This window comes from Cucumis sativus, chromosome 7 (genome assembly GCF_000004075.3).
Source record: "Cucumis sativus cultivar 9930 chromosome 7, Cucumber_9930_V3, whole genome shotgun sequence".
Taxonomy (NCBI): Eukaryota; Viridiplantae; Streptophyta; class Magnoliopsida; order Cucurbitales; family Cucurbitaceae; genus Cucumis; species Cucumis sativus.
This window is the reverse complement of record NC_026661.2, coordinates 9,185,183-9,201,689: the sequence shown is the minus strand read 5'-3', so window position 1 is coordinate 9,201,689 and position 16,507 is coordinate 9,185,183. Positions and strand designations below refer to the sequence as shown.

General features: G+C 34.9%; 1 protein-coding gene across 1 annotated transcript; it reads left to right on the top strand.

Moving 5' to 3' along the window:
* The first annotated feature begins 8,341 nt into the window (after window positions 1–8,341).
* LOC116405245 lies at window positions 8,342–10,742 on the top strand. Its single transcript, XM_031889207.1, has 3 exons — window positions 8,342–8,907; window positions 8,967–9,273; window positions 9,543–10,742. The coding sequence occupies exons 1-3, from the start codon at window positions 8,342–8,344 to the stop codon at window positions 10,740–10,742; spliced, it is 2,073 nt and encodes a 690-aa protein (XP_031745067.1).
* The last annotated feature ends 5,765 nt before the right edge of the window (window positions 10,743–16,507 follow it).

Sequence of the window (16,507 nt, the reverse complement as noted above, 5' to 3'; positions counted from 1 at the left end):
AGATTTTAATTTATGAAATGTTTTTGGGTTAGATTATGGTTGTTATATTCTATACTCGAGGTTCTCTACTTTCTTCTTTTGTAACTGTGGAGTTCAGTTCACTTTAGCTCAAGTTTTCTACCTTTCTAGAGATGAAAAAATAATGTGCATATATTTTATTTTGTAAGCATAGCTTTCCATTTCCACCGTGATGATGATTTCTTTGTCTTTATCCATATAAATAAATAATAACCATGTTAATTAAACAATATTTACTTATTAATTTAAATACAGTTTTTGTCTTCTTCTTATAAATTTTCCAAGTTGTCTGTCGAGGTCAACATTCTATACATACTTTCATCAACATTAATTAAATTAACATCACAAGAGTTTCCATTGAAAATGTCAAATTTTTTATAAGTAAAACTCCAAACGATCACTCCAAATGTTAAATTATTTTACAACTTTTCATGAACTTAATTTGTAACTCAAAATAACAGCAAAAATGAAGTTTTGTGTAGCAGTCTTGGACTGTAATTGGCAAAATCCCTACTCTCATAAGTCATACCTTTGGCAAATATCCTTTCCTTGATGCCCCCAACTCCAAAACCTGAAGTATAAAATTTGATAACAGCTTAAGCAATAAATCATCATAACCTCATGGAAACTCGTAATATCTTCCTTCCAACCATCAAGCTTTGGTTAGGTATGCAAAAGAAAAACAATCGGAGGTAAGTTAGGTTTTCTTTCATTTTATGAAGTTTTTCAAAGGGAGATATACCGTGCAGTATAGGTGTGGGTAGTCAAAACTGCAGTTTCAATGGATTCATACCGATATTTTAGGGGCATGGATGCTTGAGCAAGAAGGGTTAGGCTTGTTTCTACTATGTGTCGATGTTGTCTGTCAGCTCTCCCATTCTGTGTGGAGGTGTAAGGACATGAGTGTCTAAACTTAATCCCACGTTGTTGAAGAAAATTTGAGAACTCTTCTTACTCCCCTCCCTAAGTTTGATGGAAGAGTTTTACTAGTTATGTCAATTAACTTTGTTTTCAACTAAAGTTTTGAAATGTTTGAAGCCATTGAATGAGTTTGATTTTTGTTTTAAAGGATATATTTATTGGTTTTTTAGTTATTATTTTCATTATTATTCAATTGCATGTTGTTATATAATAAGATCTATTATTATATTATAAATTTTCCTACGTGGGAACACTAATAAATTAAGATTAGTAAGAGTTATAATTGATAATCATAAGATGATTAGGTATGTAGAGACATAGATTATAATCATGATTTTTTAATAGAGAATTAAATGGACCATTTTTAAGATTATTACATGGACATGTGTCATAAATAATCTCAAATAATTGATTGTTTTAATTATTAGACCTAAGATTATTATAGTGTCAAACATAAGAATTAATTTATTCCGATGCAATCAAATGTTATTTTTAATTGGATAATTATAAAGGTTACGTTATACTCGAATACGTTATGAATTATGTTATAATGATTAATCAAGATGTAATTTATCCCTTTTGTTATGCCCCTCTCGATTAAGTGTGACCATAGAAATGCATGGGCATGCTATAAATGAATTAATAATGGTATTAATGTCATTTATTATTTCAGTATGCTTATTCATCGAGAAAACAATTGAACTAGATTAAGGTGACGTTGTCCATACCTTATATTTAATTATAGATATCACGTGATAAAATGATTAAAACAATAATTGTATTAGGTTATGTTGGATCACCGACTTAATTTAATATGGGTAGACATAATGAACCATAATACGAGTTATGAGCCTATTGTCATATATTAAATTAACCTAACGGGTCACACACGAAAGAACTGAGTCGAATTTGTCTTTGAACTGGGTAACTAATAAGCCGGTCAATTGGAGAATTGGAAGCTTAGTAGGAGACGCTAGGAAACCTATAAATAAGACATTGGGCATCTTCTTTGAGATACAAGGCAAAAGACTCGTTCTACATAGAGAGAGTCAAAATTCTCATTTTTGTGAGGTCCTAGCAAACTCAAATTTGAAGAGTTGAATTTTCAGTTCGTGTATGGATACTGTTAGAGAATGTTAGTGATTTCACAGCGTTTTGGTGATACGAATTTGGAGGACAATTTGAATTTGGAGAGTAATTCACATCAGCACAGAGGTATGTTTAATTATTTGTGATTTAATTGTTTATGCACGGTATGTTTATGTTTTAGGGTTAGATAAATTTTTTATGTTAATTCCCCTACATCTAACCCTAGTTCGTTTTCCAACGATATTTTGTATACCTATTGAAGTAATAAAAAAAGTGTATATAATAAAGACAACCATTTGTTGAGATGAATGGTGTAGGTCCTCAGAGGTTACGGTAGACTAGTGGAAGAACCTTTTTTGCATGAGAAGTAGAATTTGAGAAAGGAAGTGAGTCGACTTTGCCAAATTGACATGGTTTACAAAAATGCTCTAACTTTGAATTTTCTTAACCAATAGAAAAAAAAAATTTATTTGATTCAGAATGCAACTAGATGGATGTCCTAACCTTCTATTCCATAACACATAACTAGAATCTGAGAAGCTAACTACATTGATCCTAGAGGTGAAAAGGTAAGAGTGTTTATTATTGATACTCTTGGCAGCAACATTATTATGAAGATGTGAGGTTGAAACATTGGCTTTTGTCAATTGATATAATCCACTTTTCAGTCTTATGTCTTGCAATACTCTTTTTGTCAGCTTGTCCTTCACAAAACAAAAATCACGTTCAAATTCAACTATCACATCACTATCAAGTGTCAACTTGGATACACTAAGTAGATTTTTGGTCACTCTAAGCACATGCAAAATAACATTTAGTTTCAACTCATGATGGGAGATAGATGATAACTTTGATTATCTATGTGTGATATTTTAAGTTGCTTACCATATCAGCCAAACTTAGAGTTTTCTTACCATTATAGTAAGACTTTTGATAAAATTGGAGGGATCAAAAGTGACATGACTGCTCTACTGTTTTCATACCAAGAGGGATCTATGACTATTTCTTGAGTTGCCAGATAGGAAACTGGACATTTTTCCATGTATTGTTTGTTATATTTGAAATAGCAAACAACAACACTGTGCCCAAACTTTCCACATACTTGGCAAGTAGGCTTATTATTTTGTCTATATCCTCCACCTCTATGTTTACCTCTAGAGTTGTTTTGTAATTGCCTTTTAGTCCTCTATCTTATGTAGGATCTATATCTGACCTCTGGTGTAATTGGCTATCAAAAGCACGGTTTGTTGTACGCTTAGCTATTTTTTAGATTTTGAGGTGGGATATTGAGATGCATGAGTGTATATTTAAAAGCAACCAACATTGCATGAGCAACATACCATGTCAAGTTACCTTCTCATTGAGCGAACAGATAATAATAGGTAGATATATTCTACATCTAAACCAATGAACACATTAGATAACAAAATTTCTTCAGTAATAATGTGACTCCCTAGGCCTAAAATTCGAAATTCTAATCCTCGACATTTCCCAACATCTCTTGCGACGTGACAACATCATCCTTTACTTGTCTTGAAGGCTTATCAGAGTGAAAATCGTCCTCCACAAACCAACACAAGAACTTTCAGCATATTTTGTCCTCACTCACATGCATCTTAGGAGAATTTCCAGAAGGTCATCCAACATAGAATTGTTCCAAGCTAAGCATGCTTAACTTTCAAGTTTATATGATCGAGCCACCCACAATTAGGAAGGTGTATCTTGTTTGTATATAGGTAATAACTTTTACTTCTTTTAAATCTTTCGTAATCTTACTTTTATATCCTCAGGATCTCTCTCATTCAGATGTGATATCGGTTCACTCATGTTCTCCTTCTGAACTTAAGGCACTACAAATAGGTTCACCTACAAGAGTGAGGTCATCAACTATTTACTTCTTTTATGCGAGATAATCTTCCATTCTTGTAGTGCCTTTCCTTGTGTTTTGCAAATTTTCCTTCAATTGATTAATTTGTGCTTTATTTGCTACCCCATTTTCTAGTGCTTTCCAAACTTCATGGGAGGTGGTGAGGCTACTCACATCACACACAATTGTGGATCGTGCCATCAATCCAAACAACCAACCAAGTAAGGCTTTGATATGTGGTTATCCAATCGTCATGTTCATTGTTGACACTATACTTGAACGATCCATTTGTTGAGGTGACTATTAAACTCTAGTACTAGACATGTTTTTGTACCCAAAATTAACCCATCTAGTTGTTGTCCTTTTAGAATGACAAGGACCATGGATCGCCAAAGGCAAAAAATTGTTTCACTCAACTTTATTGTGAGTGCAAGTTTAGTGTGTTGTTGATAGGTACTGCCCTTCCATTCATCACAACTTGTTGTTGTTGTTGGTTTAGTTGGAAGGCTTGAGAAGTCGAAGGTTTGAAGAGTTCCATTGTTTTGATTCTCAAGATTTCTTAGAGGATTAATTTTAGGATTCATGAGAGTGTGCTACCGAGTAAAGGAAATAAGAAAATGGTAGCGATTGAATTTGTTTGATGTTAACTGTTGAACATAAATTTGATATTTATAAACACTGAAGTTTACGTTCAGATGTTAACAAATATAGAGAAAATTATGAAAGAGTTAGAGACACCTTATTATACTGTAAAAGCAATAAATAGTTTGAATAAAATTACAAGGAAAGATTTAGACAAAAGACATTAATTGAATACGAAATTTTACAAATGTCCTAATTTAAAAATTATTTACTTAAATAGGAAAGATAATATTTTATGGACAATTCTAACTTTTGAATAATTATTAATTAGATATTATGATTATTAATTAGATGTTTTATTCATAGTATTATTTGAAATATTTCCTTATTTGAAAATGATTTAAATTTAATATGAATTCCATAACTTTCTTAATTTAATGTGACGAATGAATATGATAATAAATTTTAAGTATCTTTTCAATTAACTATAAATCAAAATATATTATAACCTGGATAATTTTATTATAATTTGTAATAAGTATATGATATCTTCATTCTAAGACTATCTTTTTACCTATTATTCTCCATCGTCGGCAGTCGTTATTGTCCATCACTTGAAACTTTAAACAATTCAATCATAAATTTCTAATTTCTTGTTACCCTGTTTTCACAATTTTTCAACAACCTTTATTCAATTTTGTAATAACCATAAGCTGCATCTTTTTTACAAATCGTCGGCATTTACAATTCTTCATCACCTGAAGCTAAGATAATTTCCACATTAAGTCATTTGTTCTTTTACCAATTTAAAACTAAATAGGTAAATACCAAAACTATATGATTAAATGCCAACATCAGCTTAGCTCAACTGACACATGTATGTTTTTTATATTTTAACGATATACCCCCATTTTAATGGTTTTCTGATGTGATTTAGTAAATATATACCACTTATTATTTATAATTATACTAATTTTATAATATTATCGCAATATATAATACTTTTTAGTTGATGTTTTATAACATATATATCATATATTGTTTACAATTATACTAGTTTATAATATTATCGTAATATATAATATTTTGTATATGTGATTTATTATATATATACCACATTTTATTTACATTTATATTAGTTTTATATATTACGTGTGAGATATAAAACTTTTAGTTGATATTTTATAAAAGATATAATATGAAAGGAATTTGATTTTTTCGAATATGGAAAGTGAGAAAATTGTTCCATCACTTTTCTATTTTAATGATCCATGATCTTCTCATTATAATTCATATTTATGTATATTTTAAAACAGTAAAAAATACCATATGGGCACATTGGTAATTTGAGCCTATTTTTGTATAATATTGTGGCCCATTTGGTACATTTGTGTAAAATATTAGCAATTTGTGTTTTTTTTTGTAATATCCTAGAGTAAATTAGGTTATATGAGTTAAAGAGTACAATGTTGGGCTTTTAGGCCTTGGCTGATCCATATATATGTTGCACACATTGGACTTTATGTTGTAATTAACAATTTTCCTTGTATACGAGTCAGATGTCTCATTCAATCCTTAAGACTATAGTCACAACGTCTTTATCCTAACTAGCTCATTGGATCATTTCCAAACATAGTCAGGCTTTGCCCACACATATATATATATATATATATATATATATATATATTCTGTAAAGCTTTTGATTCAATGTTCACATTCCACGAACGTTTTCAAGTGCACTTCAATTTTGAACCCATTAAATTTTTACTTAATTGATTTTTTTATAAAAAAAACAATGAATAGAATTCAAATATTAAATCACAAGAGGGTGGAAATCGTTTGAATTTTAAACTTTAAATTTAATAAGTTTGGTAGGGGATTTTGTTATAAGGTAGATGGATGATAAGTTAGTTCTCTAATTTTTTAATTTTAATTTTAAAGTTGCATTTGAGACACAAAATCATGAGATTTAAACAAATGAGACCTACTCAAATAGAAAATCTTACCACTTTTGTGGCAATTTTAAACTATCAAGGACATTATCAGATTAAAAAAAGACTGGATTACATTCCAGGACTCTTTGCTATAAATCTTATTAATTTTTGTTTTGACATCCTTCCAAACGCACCACTAAAAATTGTTATACGTTCAAAATTTTCTTGTAAAACTTACAGTTTTGATCCCGAGATTTAGGTTTAGTGTTGTTCGTAATCAGAAGAGTTTCCGAAATGAATGAGAGAGTAAATTGAATCATTTTTAGTAGAACAAGGAATAGGAATAGTGAAATTGTTAGGAGAGATGGTATAGTTGCTAACATACTCATCCATGTATGTAAGTTGAATTAGGTTGGGTTTCACACAATGTAATAGACAGATTGATTGAGTGGTGAAATTGGAGACATATGAGTGGAGGATGATCGATGCATAGTATTGAGAATAGGGGAAATTAGAAAAAGAAAGAACTTTGGAGGAAGGGAAATAGTAAGAACGCAATTAGCGGTTTAGAGTTGTGGCCTTACATTGAATCCATTTCTTCACCGTTTTATTCTCCACTTCTTACGTCTCTTCTCACTATCAAACTCTTTAACTTCTCTTTCCCATCCCCATACGTCTCTTCAAACTTCCCCCCCCCCCCCACCTTTTACCAAAAAACAAAATTTCCAATCCATAATCTTATATTTCAATCAATGTTATTATCTTCAAAATATTGCATTCTTATTTCAACAATACCCCACTTATATATTAATTTAAGATGATTACATTTTAGTGACTTAATTTAATATTTTGTTACCATGAATACTAGTGATACTTATTTTACAAGCCTTTTCTCTAAAGGCAATTTAATTTTACAAGCCTTTGCTAAATAATTATAGGAAAATCCTTATAGATGGCAAAAATATCAAACTCTGGAAAAACAGAGGGATCTCACGCAATGCTGGCCCTCCATTCATTTGAAACTTGCATGCATTTCTAATCCAGAATCTCTTCTCTACATTTGATTGTTTCTTCTTATTCTACTTAACATTCCTATTAATGTAAATTATGTAAATTAGGTTAATTAACATTACATTAGGCTAATTATATTACATTCCTTAGTTAATTTGGGTAATTTAGCTATTTATGCATAATTTTTCTAATACTCTTGTATAAATACACAACTTTGATCAATAAACAAGGTAGGGAATATACTTCAGCATATTCTTCAACATGGTATCAGAGCTAGGGTTTTCAGACTCCACCTCAATCGCCGCCGCCGCCGCCGCCGCCGCCAACAACCCGTGAAAGTCTCCGTCATCCTCACGCGCCTCGCAGCCCGCATCCTCATCGCGCCTCGCAGACGTCTCGAACCGTCTCCGTCCCGTATCGTCATCTCAACTCGCAGCTCCGATTTGTGGTATCAGAAACAGAACCGTCTCCGTCCCGTATCGTCATCTCGACTCGCAGCTCCGATCTGTCGCCAGCCGCGAAGTGCCAGACTACGCCATCGCGCCTCGCAGACGTCTCGAACCGTCTCCGATCTGTGGTATCAGAAACAGAACCGTCTTCGTCCCGTATTGTCATCTCGACTCGCAGCTCCGATCTGTCGCCAGCCGCGAAAGTGCCAGACTTTCCGCTCCGATCTGTCTCCATCCGCGAAGCGCCAGTCTACGCCGCTCCGATCTGTCTCCAATCTACGCCGCTCCGATCCATCTCCATCCGCGAAGCACCAGACTTCCTCTGTCGTTCCAAGCCGCACGCGATTTCTCTTCCAGCCGTGAGTGCAAGACGACATCTACCGTCCGACGCCGCCCACCAGATCTGACGAATCCAGTCACGAATCAGTCAAAACTCGGTCGAAAATCCGCATTGTTAACCCCAAACTAAAATGGAGAGAGACCATATCTTTAGACCCATTTCTACAATACTTGATGGTACAAATTATATCACATGGGCAAATCAAATGAAAAGTTTTCTTATTGGAAGAAAACTATGGCGCATTGTAACTGGCGACATCACCAAACCAACTGCAAAGGAAGGGGATAACACATTCATTGAACGTCTCGAAGATTGGGACAGTAAAAATCATCAAATTATCACCTGGCTTGGTAACACCTCTATTCCCGCTATACATGCACAGTTTGATGCCTTTGATGATGCTAAAATATTATGGGATTTTTTGTCTACACGCTTCAAGTCTATTGGTTTAGCCCATTATTACCAACTGCACAGTACACTTGTAAATCTAAATCAAGATATTGGTCAGTCTGTTAATGAATATTTGGCAGTTCTTCAACCCATTTGGACTCAACTTGACCAAGCGAACATCAGCAAAGATCATCTTCGCCTTATTAAAGTCCTTATGGGATTACGTCCAGAATATGAATCTGTTAGAGCTGCTTTACTACACCGGAATCCCTTACCCTCATTAGATGCAGCTATTCAAGAAATTCTGTTTGAAGAAAAGCGTCTTGGCATCAACTCTACTAAACAATCTGATGTTGTCCTTGCAGCACATACACTCCCAACAGAGCCGCAAATATGTTTTGTAAGAATTGTAAGCTCTCTGGTCACAAATTTAGTAACTGTCCTAAAATAGAGTGCAGGTACTGCCATAAACATGGCCACATTCTGGATAACTGCCCTACCAGACCACCCCGACCTCCTGGCACTTCCACAAAAGAGAAAATTTTTACCAAACATGGTTCCTCATCTGTTGTTGCTGCGACCTCGGATGATTCATCCCTCATTCAGATAAGTGATCTTCAGAGCTTATTGAATCAACTAATTTCATCATCCTCCGCTCTGCTGTTTCATCAGGTAATCGATGGCTTCTTGATTCTGCCTGTTGTAATCATATGACCTCTGACTCTTCTCTTATGTCTACTTCTAGCCCTACAAAATCTTTACCTCCTATTTATGCTGCTGATGGTAATTGTATGAACATCTCTCATACTGGTACCATTGATACTCCCAGTGTACATCTTCCCCATACTTACTGTGTTCCTAACCTGACCTTTAATCTAGTGTCTGTTGGTCAATTATGTGATCTGGGCTTAAATGTTTCATTTTCTCCCAATGGTTGTCAGGTTCAGGATCCGCAGACGGGACAGACGATTGGAACGGGTCGCAAAGTGGGAAGATTGTTTGAGCTCACATCACTTCGGGTTTCATCTCCTTCTTCCATCTCTGCTTCAGTCACTGATTCTGACACATATCAGTGGCATCTTCGTCTTGGTCATGCTTCCTCTGAAAAACTTCGTCATTTAATTTCTGTTAACAATTTGACTAATCTTACTAAATTTGTTCCTTTTAATTGTTTGAATTGCAAACTTGCTAAACAACCTGCCTTATCTTTTTCTCAATCCATCTCTAATTGTGATAAACCTTTTGATTTAGTGCATTCTGATATTTGGGGTCCTGCCCCAATTACTACTGTTCATGGTTATCGCTACTATGTTTTATTCATTGATGACTACTCTCGATTTACATGGATTTACTTTCTAAAACATCGTTCTGAATTATCTCGCACATATATTGAGTTTGCTAACATGATTCGCACTCAATTTTCCTCTCCCATCAAAATTCTTCGCACTGATAATGCTTTGGAATATAAAGATTCCATCCTTCTTTCTTTTCTTTCCCAACAGGGCACTATTGTTCAGCGCTCTTGCCCTCATACCTCTCAACAAAATGGACGTGCTGAGCGCAAACATCGTCACATTCTTGACTCAGTACGTGCCCTCCTTCTTTCTGCCTCTTGTCCAGAAAAATTCTGGGGTGAAGCTGCCCTTACATCAGTATATACAATCAATCGTCTCCCTTCCTCTGTCCTTCAAAACACCTCTCCGTTCGAAAAACTATATGGTATTTCTCCCGACTATTCTAAACTCAAAGTTTTTGGTAGTGCCTGCTTCGTTCTGTTACATCCTCATGAACACAATAAACTTGAACCACGTGCCCGTCTCTGTTGCTTCCTTGGCTATGGCACCGAACACAAAGGATTTCGTTGTTGGGACCCTCTTTCCAACCGACTCCGGATATCTCGGCATGTCACTTTTTGGGAACACACTATGTTCTCTCGTTTGTCCTCCTTCCACACCTCTTCTCTAGTCCTCAATCTTTCTTTACAAATACATCTGTTGACCTTTTTCCTCTCTCTGAACCCACCTTGGATACTGAGCTTGCACAATCTTCACCTGCTACTGCAAATCTGGATCCACCGTCTGTCTCCGATGATGTTCCTGAATCGCCACCTGCTACTCCTCTTCGTCGCTCTACCCGGGTAAGAGAACCTCCCCTCATCTCACTGATTACCATTGTTTTTCTACCATTGTTTCCCTTGTTGAACCCACCTCTTATCAAGAGGCCAGTACTAACCCAGTATGGCAGAAAGCAATGGATGAAGAATTACAGGCTCTTGAAAAGACACACACTTGGGACTATGTTGATTTACCTCCCGGTAAAAGACCCATTGGTTGCAAATGGATTTACAAAATCAAAACTCACTCTGATGGAACTATTGAACGTTATAAAGCTCGGCTTGTTGCAAAAGGATACTCACAAGAATATGGGATTGACTATGAAGAAACATTTGCCCCTGTTGCCCGGATGACATCTGTTCGCAGCTTGTTAGCTGTTGCTGCTGCCAAACAGTGGCCTCTTCTTCAGATGGATGTCAAAAATGCATTTCTTAACGGCAACCTATCTGAAGAAGTGTATATGAAGCCACCTCAGGGAACTTCTCCTCCTCCCAACAAGGTGTGTCTCCTTCGTCGCGCTCTATACGGTCTAAAACAGGCTCCACGAGCTTGGTTTGCCACGTTTAGCTCCACCATTACTCAACTTGGATTTACCTCCAGCTCTCACGACAATGCCCTTTTTACACGACAGACAACTCATGGTATTGTTCTTCTCCTTCTTTATGTTGATGATATGATTATTACTGGTAATGATCAACAGGCCATATCCGACCTACAACAATATCTTGGTCAACATTTTGAGATGAAAGACCTTGGATCTCTCAATTACTTTCTCGGTCTTGAAGTCTCTCACCGTTCAGATGGTTATCTGTTATCTCAAGCGAAATATGCATCTGATCTAATAGCGCGCTCAGGAATTACAGACTCCACCACATCTTCAACACCGTTAGATCCTCATGTCCATCTAACTCCGTTTGATGGTGTTCCTCTTGACGATGCAAGCTTGTATCGGCAACTTGTTGGCAGTCTTATATACCTAACAGTAACTCGCCCAGATATTGCATATGCTGTTCATATTGTCAGTCAATTTATGGCTGCTCCTCGAACAATTCATTTCACTGCTGTTCTACGCATACTTCGCTATGTCAAAGGCACCTTGGGACATGGTCTTCAATTCTCATCTCAGTCTTCCCTTGTGTTGTCGGGATATTCTGATGCTGATTGGGCGGGGGATCCTACTGATCGACGATCCACTACAGGATACTGTTTTTACTTAGGTGATTCTCTCATCTCATGGCGTAGTAAGAAACAAAGTGTTATATCTCGTTCCAGTACGGAATCTGAATATCGTGCTCTGGCTGATGCTACAGCTGAACTTATATGGCTTCGGTGGCTCCTTGCCGATATGGGTGTCCCTCAACAGGGTCCTACCCTCCTCCATTGTGACAATCGTAGTGCCATTCAGATTGCTCACAATGATGTGTTTCATGAACGTACAAAACACATTGAAAATGACTGTCACTTTGTTCGTCACCACCTCCTAAGCAACACCCTCCTCTTACGTTCTGTTTCTACTATTGAACAACCTGCGGATATCTTCACCAAAGCCTTGCCATCTAATCGATTCTGTCACTTACTTACCAAACTCAAGTTGATCGCTACTCTACCACCTTGAGTTTGAGGGAGGGTATTAATGTAAATTCTGTAAATTAGGCTAATTAACATTAATATTAGGCTAATTATATTACATTCCTTAGTTAATTTGGGTAATTTAGCTATTTATGCATAATTTTTCTAATACTCTTGTATAAATACACAACTTTGATCAATAAACAAGGTAGGGAATATACTTCAGCATATTCTTCAACAATTCCTTCTCCTAAATCAACTAGATAAAAACATTGATGATCAACTAATAGAGATAGAAATAAAACTCTATCACTCATAAATAATGATAAGACTTATAATAGACACTTCCACAACTCGATCACTATTTACGTTATGTCGTCAGTTCCATTCCTTAGCGACATCAAGAGCAGGATGGAGACCCATAGCGAGAGACTGAGAGATGAAGGGGAAATGGATCATCACCCAAGAGTGAGAGCAAGAGTACTGGTTTCAATAAGAAAAAAGTTGACTAGAGTTAGTAGAGTCAAGCTTAAAGTGGTTTCAAGTAGGGCGACTTGTAATTAGAGGCATAGAGATTTCCTTTATAGGGTTGGAGCACATCCTTATTCTTCAATTTAAATCATGTGTGACAAGTTTTACTTCTAAATATTTTGCCAAAATCCAACACACTTGTAATTTATTTCGGGTGTAAGAAAAGTAATATTTTTTTCTTTATTTTAATAGATCTTTTAAAAAATATAATAAAGTGACAAAATACTTATACTTTATAGAACAATTTCGAAAACAGAAAAAACTCACATACTCACAATAAAAAAATATAAAAAATGTCCCGTAATTAATTGACATTTAGCTCGCGTAATATATTTAATAAATGATCGTTTAAATTTGACTATTATTTGGTACACAATAGTTTAGATTTGACATATTATTTAGTACATGATCGTTTATATTATTTAATCGTTTAAATTTGGATAGTCAAATCTAAACAATTCATTTTCAAATATTATGGTACACAATCATTTAGATTTGATCTTCTAAATTTGGATAGCAAAATCTCAATGATTTTTTTTCAAGATTTTTTGGTACACAATCGTTTAGATTTGATTTATATTTGATATACGATCATTTAAATTTGATCGTTTAAATTTGGATAGTCAAATCTCAACAATTTTTTCTAAGAGTTTTTGGTACACGATCGTTTAGATTTGGTACATGACTGTGTTCATATTTGGTACACGATAGTTTAGATTTGATCGTTTAAATTTGGCTACTCTAATCTCAACGATTTGTTTTTAATATTTTTTGGTACACGATCGTTTATATTTGATCGTTTAAATTTGGCCCTAAATATAAATGGTTTTTTAAAGATTCTTTCGTATACAATCGTTTAGATTTGACTATCTAATATCTCAAACGATTTTTTCACGATCTTTTATATTTGACACACGATCTTAAACAACCAAACAAAAGTTTAAAAAAATAAATAAAATAGATCTTTTATATTTAGTACACGATCTTGAACCAAATATATTTTTAAAAAAATTACAAAGGAAGAAAAGAAAAAGAAAACAATGGAAAGAAAAAAATTGCAAGAGAAGAAATATGATAAAAGGAAGAACAAACTTGAAATATTTAAAAATAATGGCCAAGCTTCCTGGTCTTTTTTATTTTGTTACCCGAGCTGTAAATATTTCGTTGGTTTGTTATATTTATGAAAATTAAACCATATTTTAAAATAGTTTCACTACAAGAAAACTGAGATATCGTGATGCCAGACACGACGTCACTAAAAGCAACGTCGGCGTTGTTGGACTTTCCTCGACATCCGAAAAACGAACGTCGCGGTAAGTGTACTAATTAATTTATTGTTTCACTTTTCCACGACGTCCCTCTCGAACACGTCGCAAAAAGCCGAAATGATTCATTTTGGTCAAGGCTTTCTGCGATGCACGTCGTGGAAAGTTGAATATTTAAATTGTTTTTACAATTTCCGCGACGTGGCACCCTCCAACGTCACGGTAAGTCTAACCCTAATTTTGTATGATAATCTTTTTGCGACGCGCCTCTACAAGACTTCATGGAAAGTGAAATGGTTATAAACCTTTCTGCGACGTCGTGTCCTTGTACATCGTCGAACATCGAAACGTCAACGAAACGATTCGACTTTCCACGACGCAAGGTGACGCACGTTGGGGATAGTCGAACGTATTAATTTTGTTGCTCCACCTTCTGCGATGTAGTGTCCTCCGAAGTCGCCGAAAGTCAAACGTAATTAATTCATTTTTGGCCTTTCGGCAACATGGCCGAGCAGACGTCGAGGTAAGTTAACCTAAACCGTGACGTCACCTACCTCTTACGTCGTAGATACCTGCTTTTTGTGACGTTTTTGAAGACGTCGGGGAAAGTCTTGCCTATTTAACTGAATTCATTCGACAATTCTCTCATAATTCATTCACAATCCAAATTTTTGAGAGAGAAAGGGAGAAAGTTCGAGGTTGCCAAATTTCGCCGTCGCCGTTGCCGTCTCTCGCCACCGCACCGCCTACTGCTGTCTTGAAGTTTTTTTTTTATGTAATGTTTTGAATTATGTAATTATTTTTTTGTATTGAACACATTGAATGTATTATTTCGTTTCATAATGAATAATATTTTTATTTTAATCAGTTTATTACAAATTTTATTACATTGAGTTTAACTAATGCCTAAATAATGATAATAAAATTATTTTAAAATATATATATATATATATATATATATATATATTCTGCGACGTCGGCGTCGCAAAATGCTTCGGTGATGCCGACGTCACGAAAGCCTTATGCGATGTAATGGATCGTGCACAGGGGAAACCTTCCTCTACGTTGTGTTGAGATACGTCGTGGAAAGTATTACCGACGCGCTTTTCACGACGTGGTTGTCGATGTCGTGGTAGCCTTCCACGACGCAGTTTAGGGTTTTTGGCAACGTTTCTGTGCGTTGGAGAAGACCGTTATTATTGTAGTGTTTAGGGTATATTTACTGTTTTTGAAAATCCACCATAAATAAAAATGAAGAAGGGTGATATACACACAAACACACGCATAACTATAAAATAAATAAAAAATAAAAAAAGAAGAAGGGCAAAATAAAAAAGAGAAAGATGTTTTCCTTAACATGAAAATGTTGAAAACTCAGGTTTAAGGAAAGTCTCCAAAAATCTTGAGATTTCCACCCTCCTAAATAAAGGTATCCTATAATGTCAAAGCTTAAAACTCTCAAAATGCTTAAACATATTATATATTACCGCAAAACAAATTATTAAATAATTTTGATTCTCACCAAACAAACAACCTGTTAAAATATATAACATGCTAACTTTGTCAAATCTAGCTAATACACTTGTTACGTGTGGATTCAAGAATCAGGGTTAGAATAGTAAAGAGTGAATAAAAGAAGACTAAAAAAACAAACTCAATAATAGACCAAGCTTATAAAGTTGGCCCTGGCCTTGGCCAAAGTCGAGCTTAGGGAAAGGTCTAAAAGACCAAAAGTTCAATATAACCTAGGTTTATAAGGGATTGAATCCTATAGTCAACTAGTAAGGATATTGGGTCGATCGACTTCAACCCAAAAGAATTTTGCTCACAGCGAGTCCAATCACACTTCGTAGTTAGATGATATATAGGAATGAGATGAAATAAAGATGAGGAGTCCTAGAAAGAGGTGAGCTTTGCAACCGGTATCAAATACTTTCGTATATATTCTTCCATCCTACGAACTTAAACATTAGAGTAGTTGTGGACTTACACCAAACTGCTGTCTAGGTTTATCTTTACTTGTAGGCGAACTCTCTTCTCTAAAATACAAATTTTTCGTTGTTTGCTAATAAAGATTAGGTACGTCTTGCTTGCTCAAAATTCGGCATCAACTATAGTCATCATCTTTCGGTTATTAATATATTCATCATCTATATCAGTTTCTATTATTTTCCTTCGGATACATCAACGGCAAGAATGTGGGATCGTCAAACATTTGATCATAGAAGAGAGAGTGTATATATGTTAATGCTAAAGTATACAATGCATCTTTAACCTATTGCTAAAACATCCCATGTTTAATTATCAAGTTATAAACATTAGTAGCACGTCAATGTATCGGATTTGAGTATTCAACCATCTTATAAAATTTGGTGCATAAGTAAAATCTCTCTCTCTCTACGATTATCAATGCTTTATTTTTATATA

Excerpts from the sequence above, each read along its gene's own strand:
- LOC116405245 (XM_031889207.1), top strand. The coding sequence starts at position 8,342 with ATGGAGAGAGACCATATCTTTAGACCCATTTCTACAATACTTGATGGT. Across the intron at positions 8,908-8,966 it reads GCAGCTATTCAAGAAATTCT|CACATACACTCCCAACAGAG; the intron begins GTTTGAAGAAAA and ends TTGTCCTTGCAG. Across the intron at positions 9,274-9,542 it reads CCGCTCTGCTGTTTCATCAG|GTTCAGGATCCGCAGACGGG; the intron begins GTAATCGATGGC and ends AATGGTTGTCAG.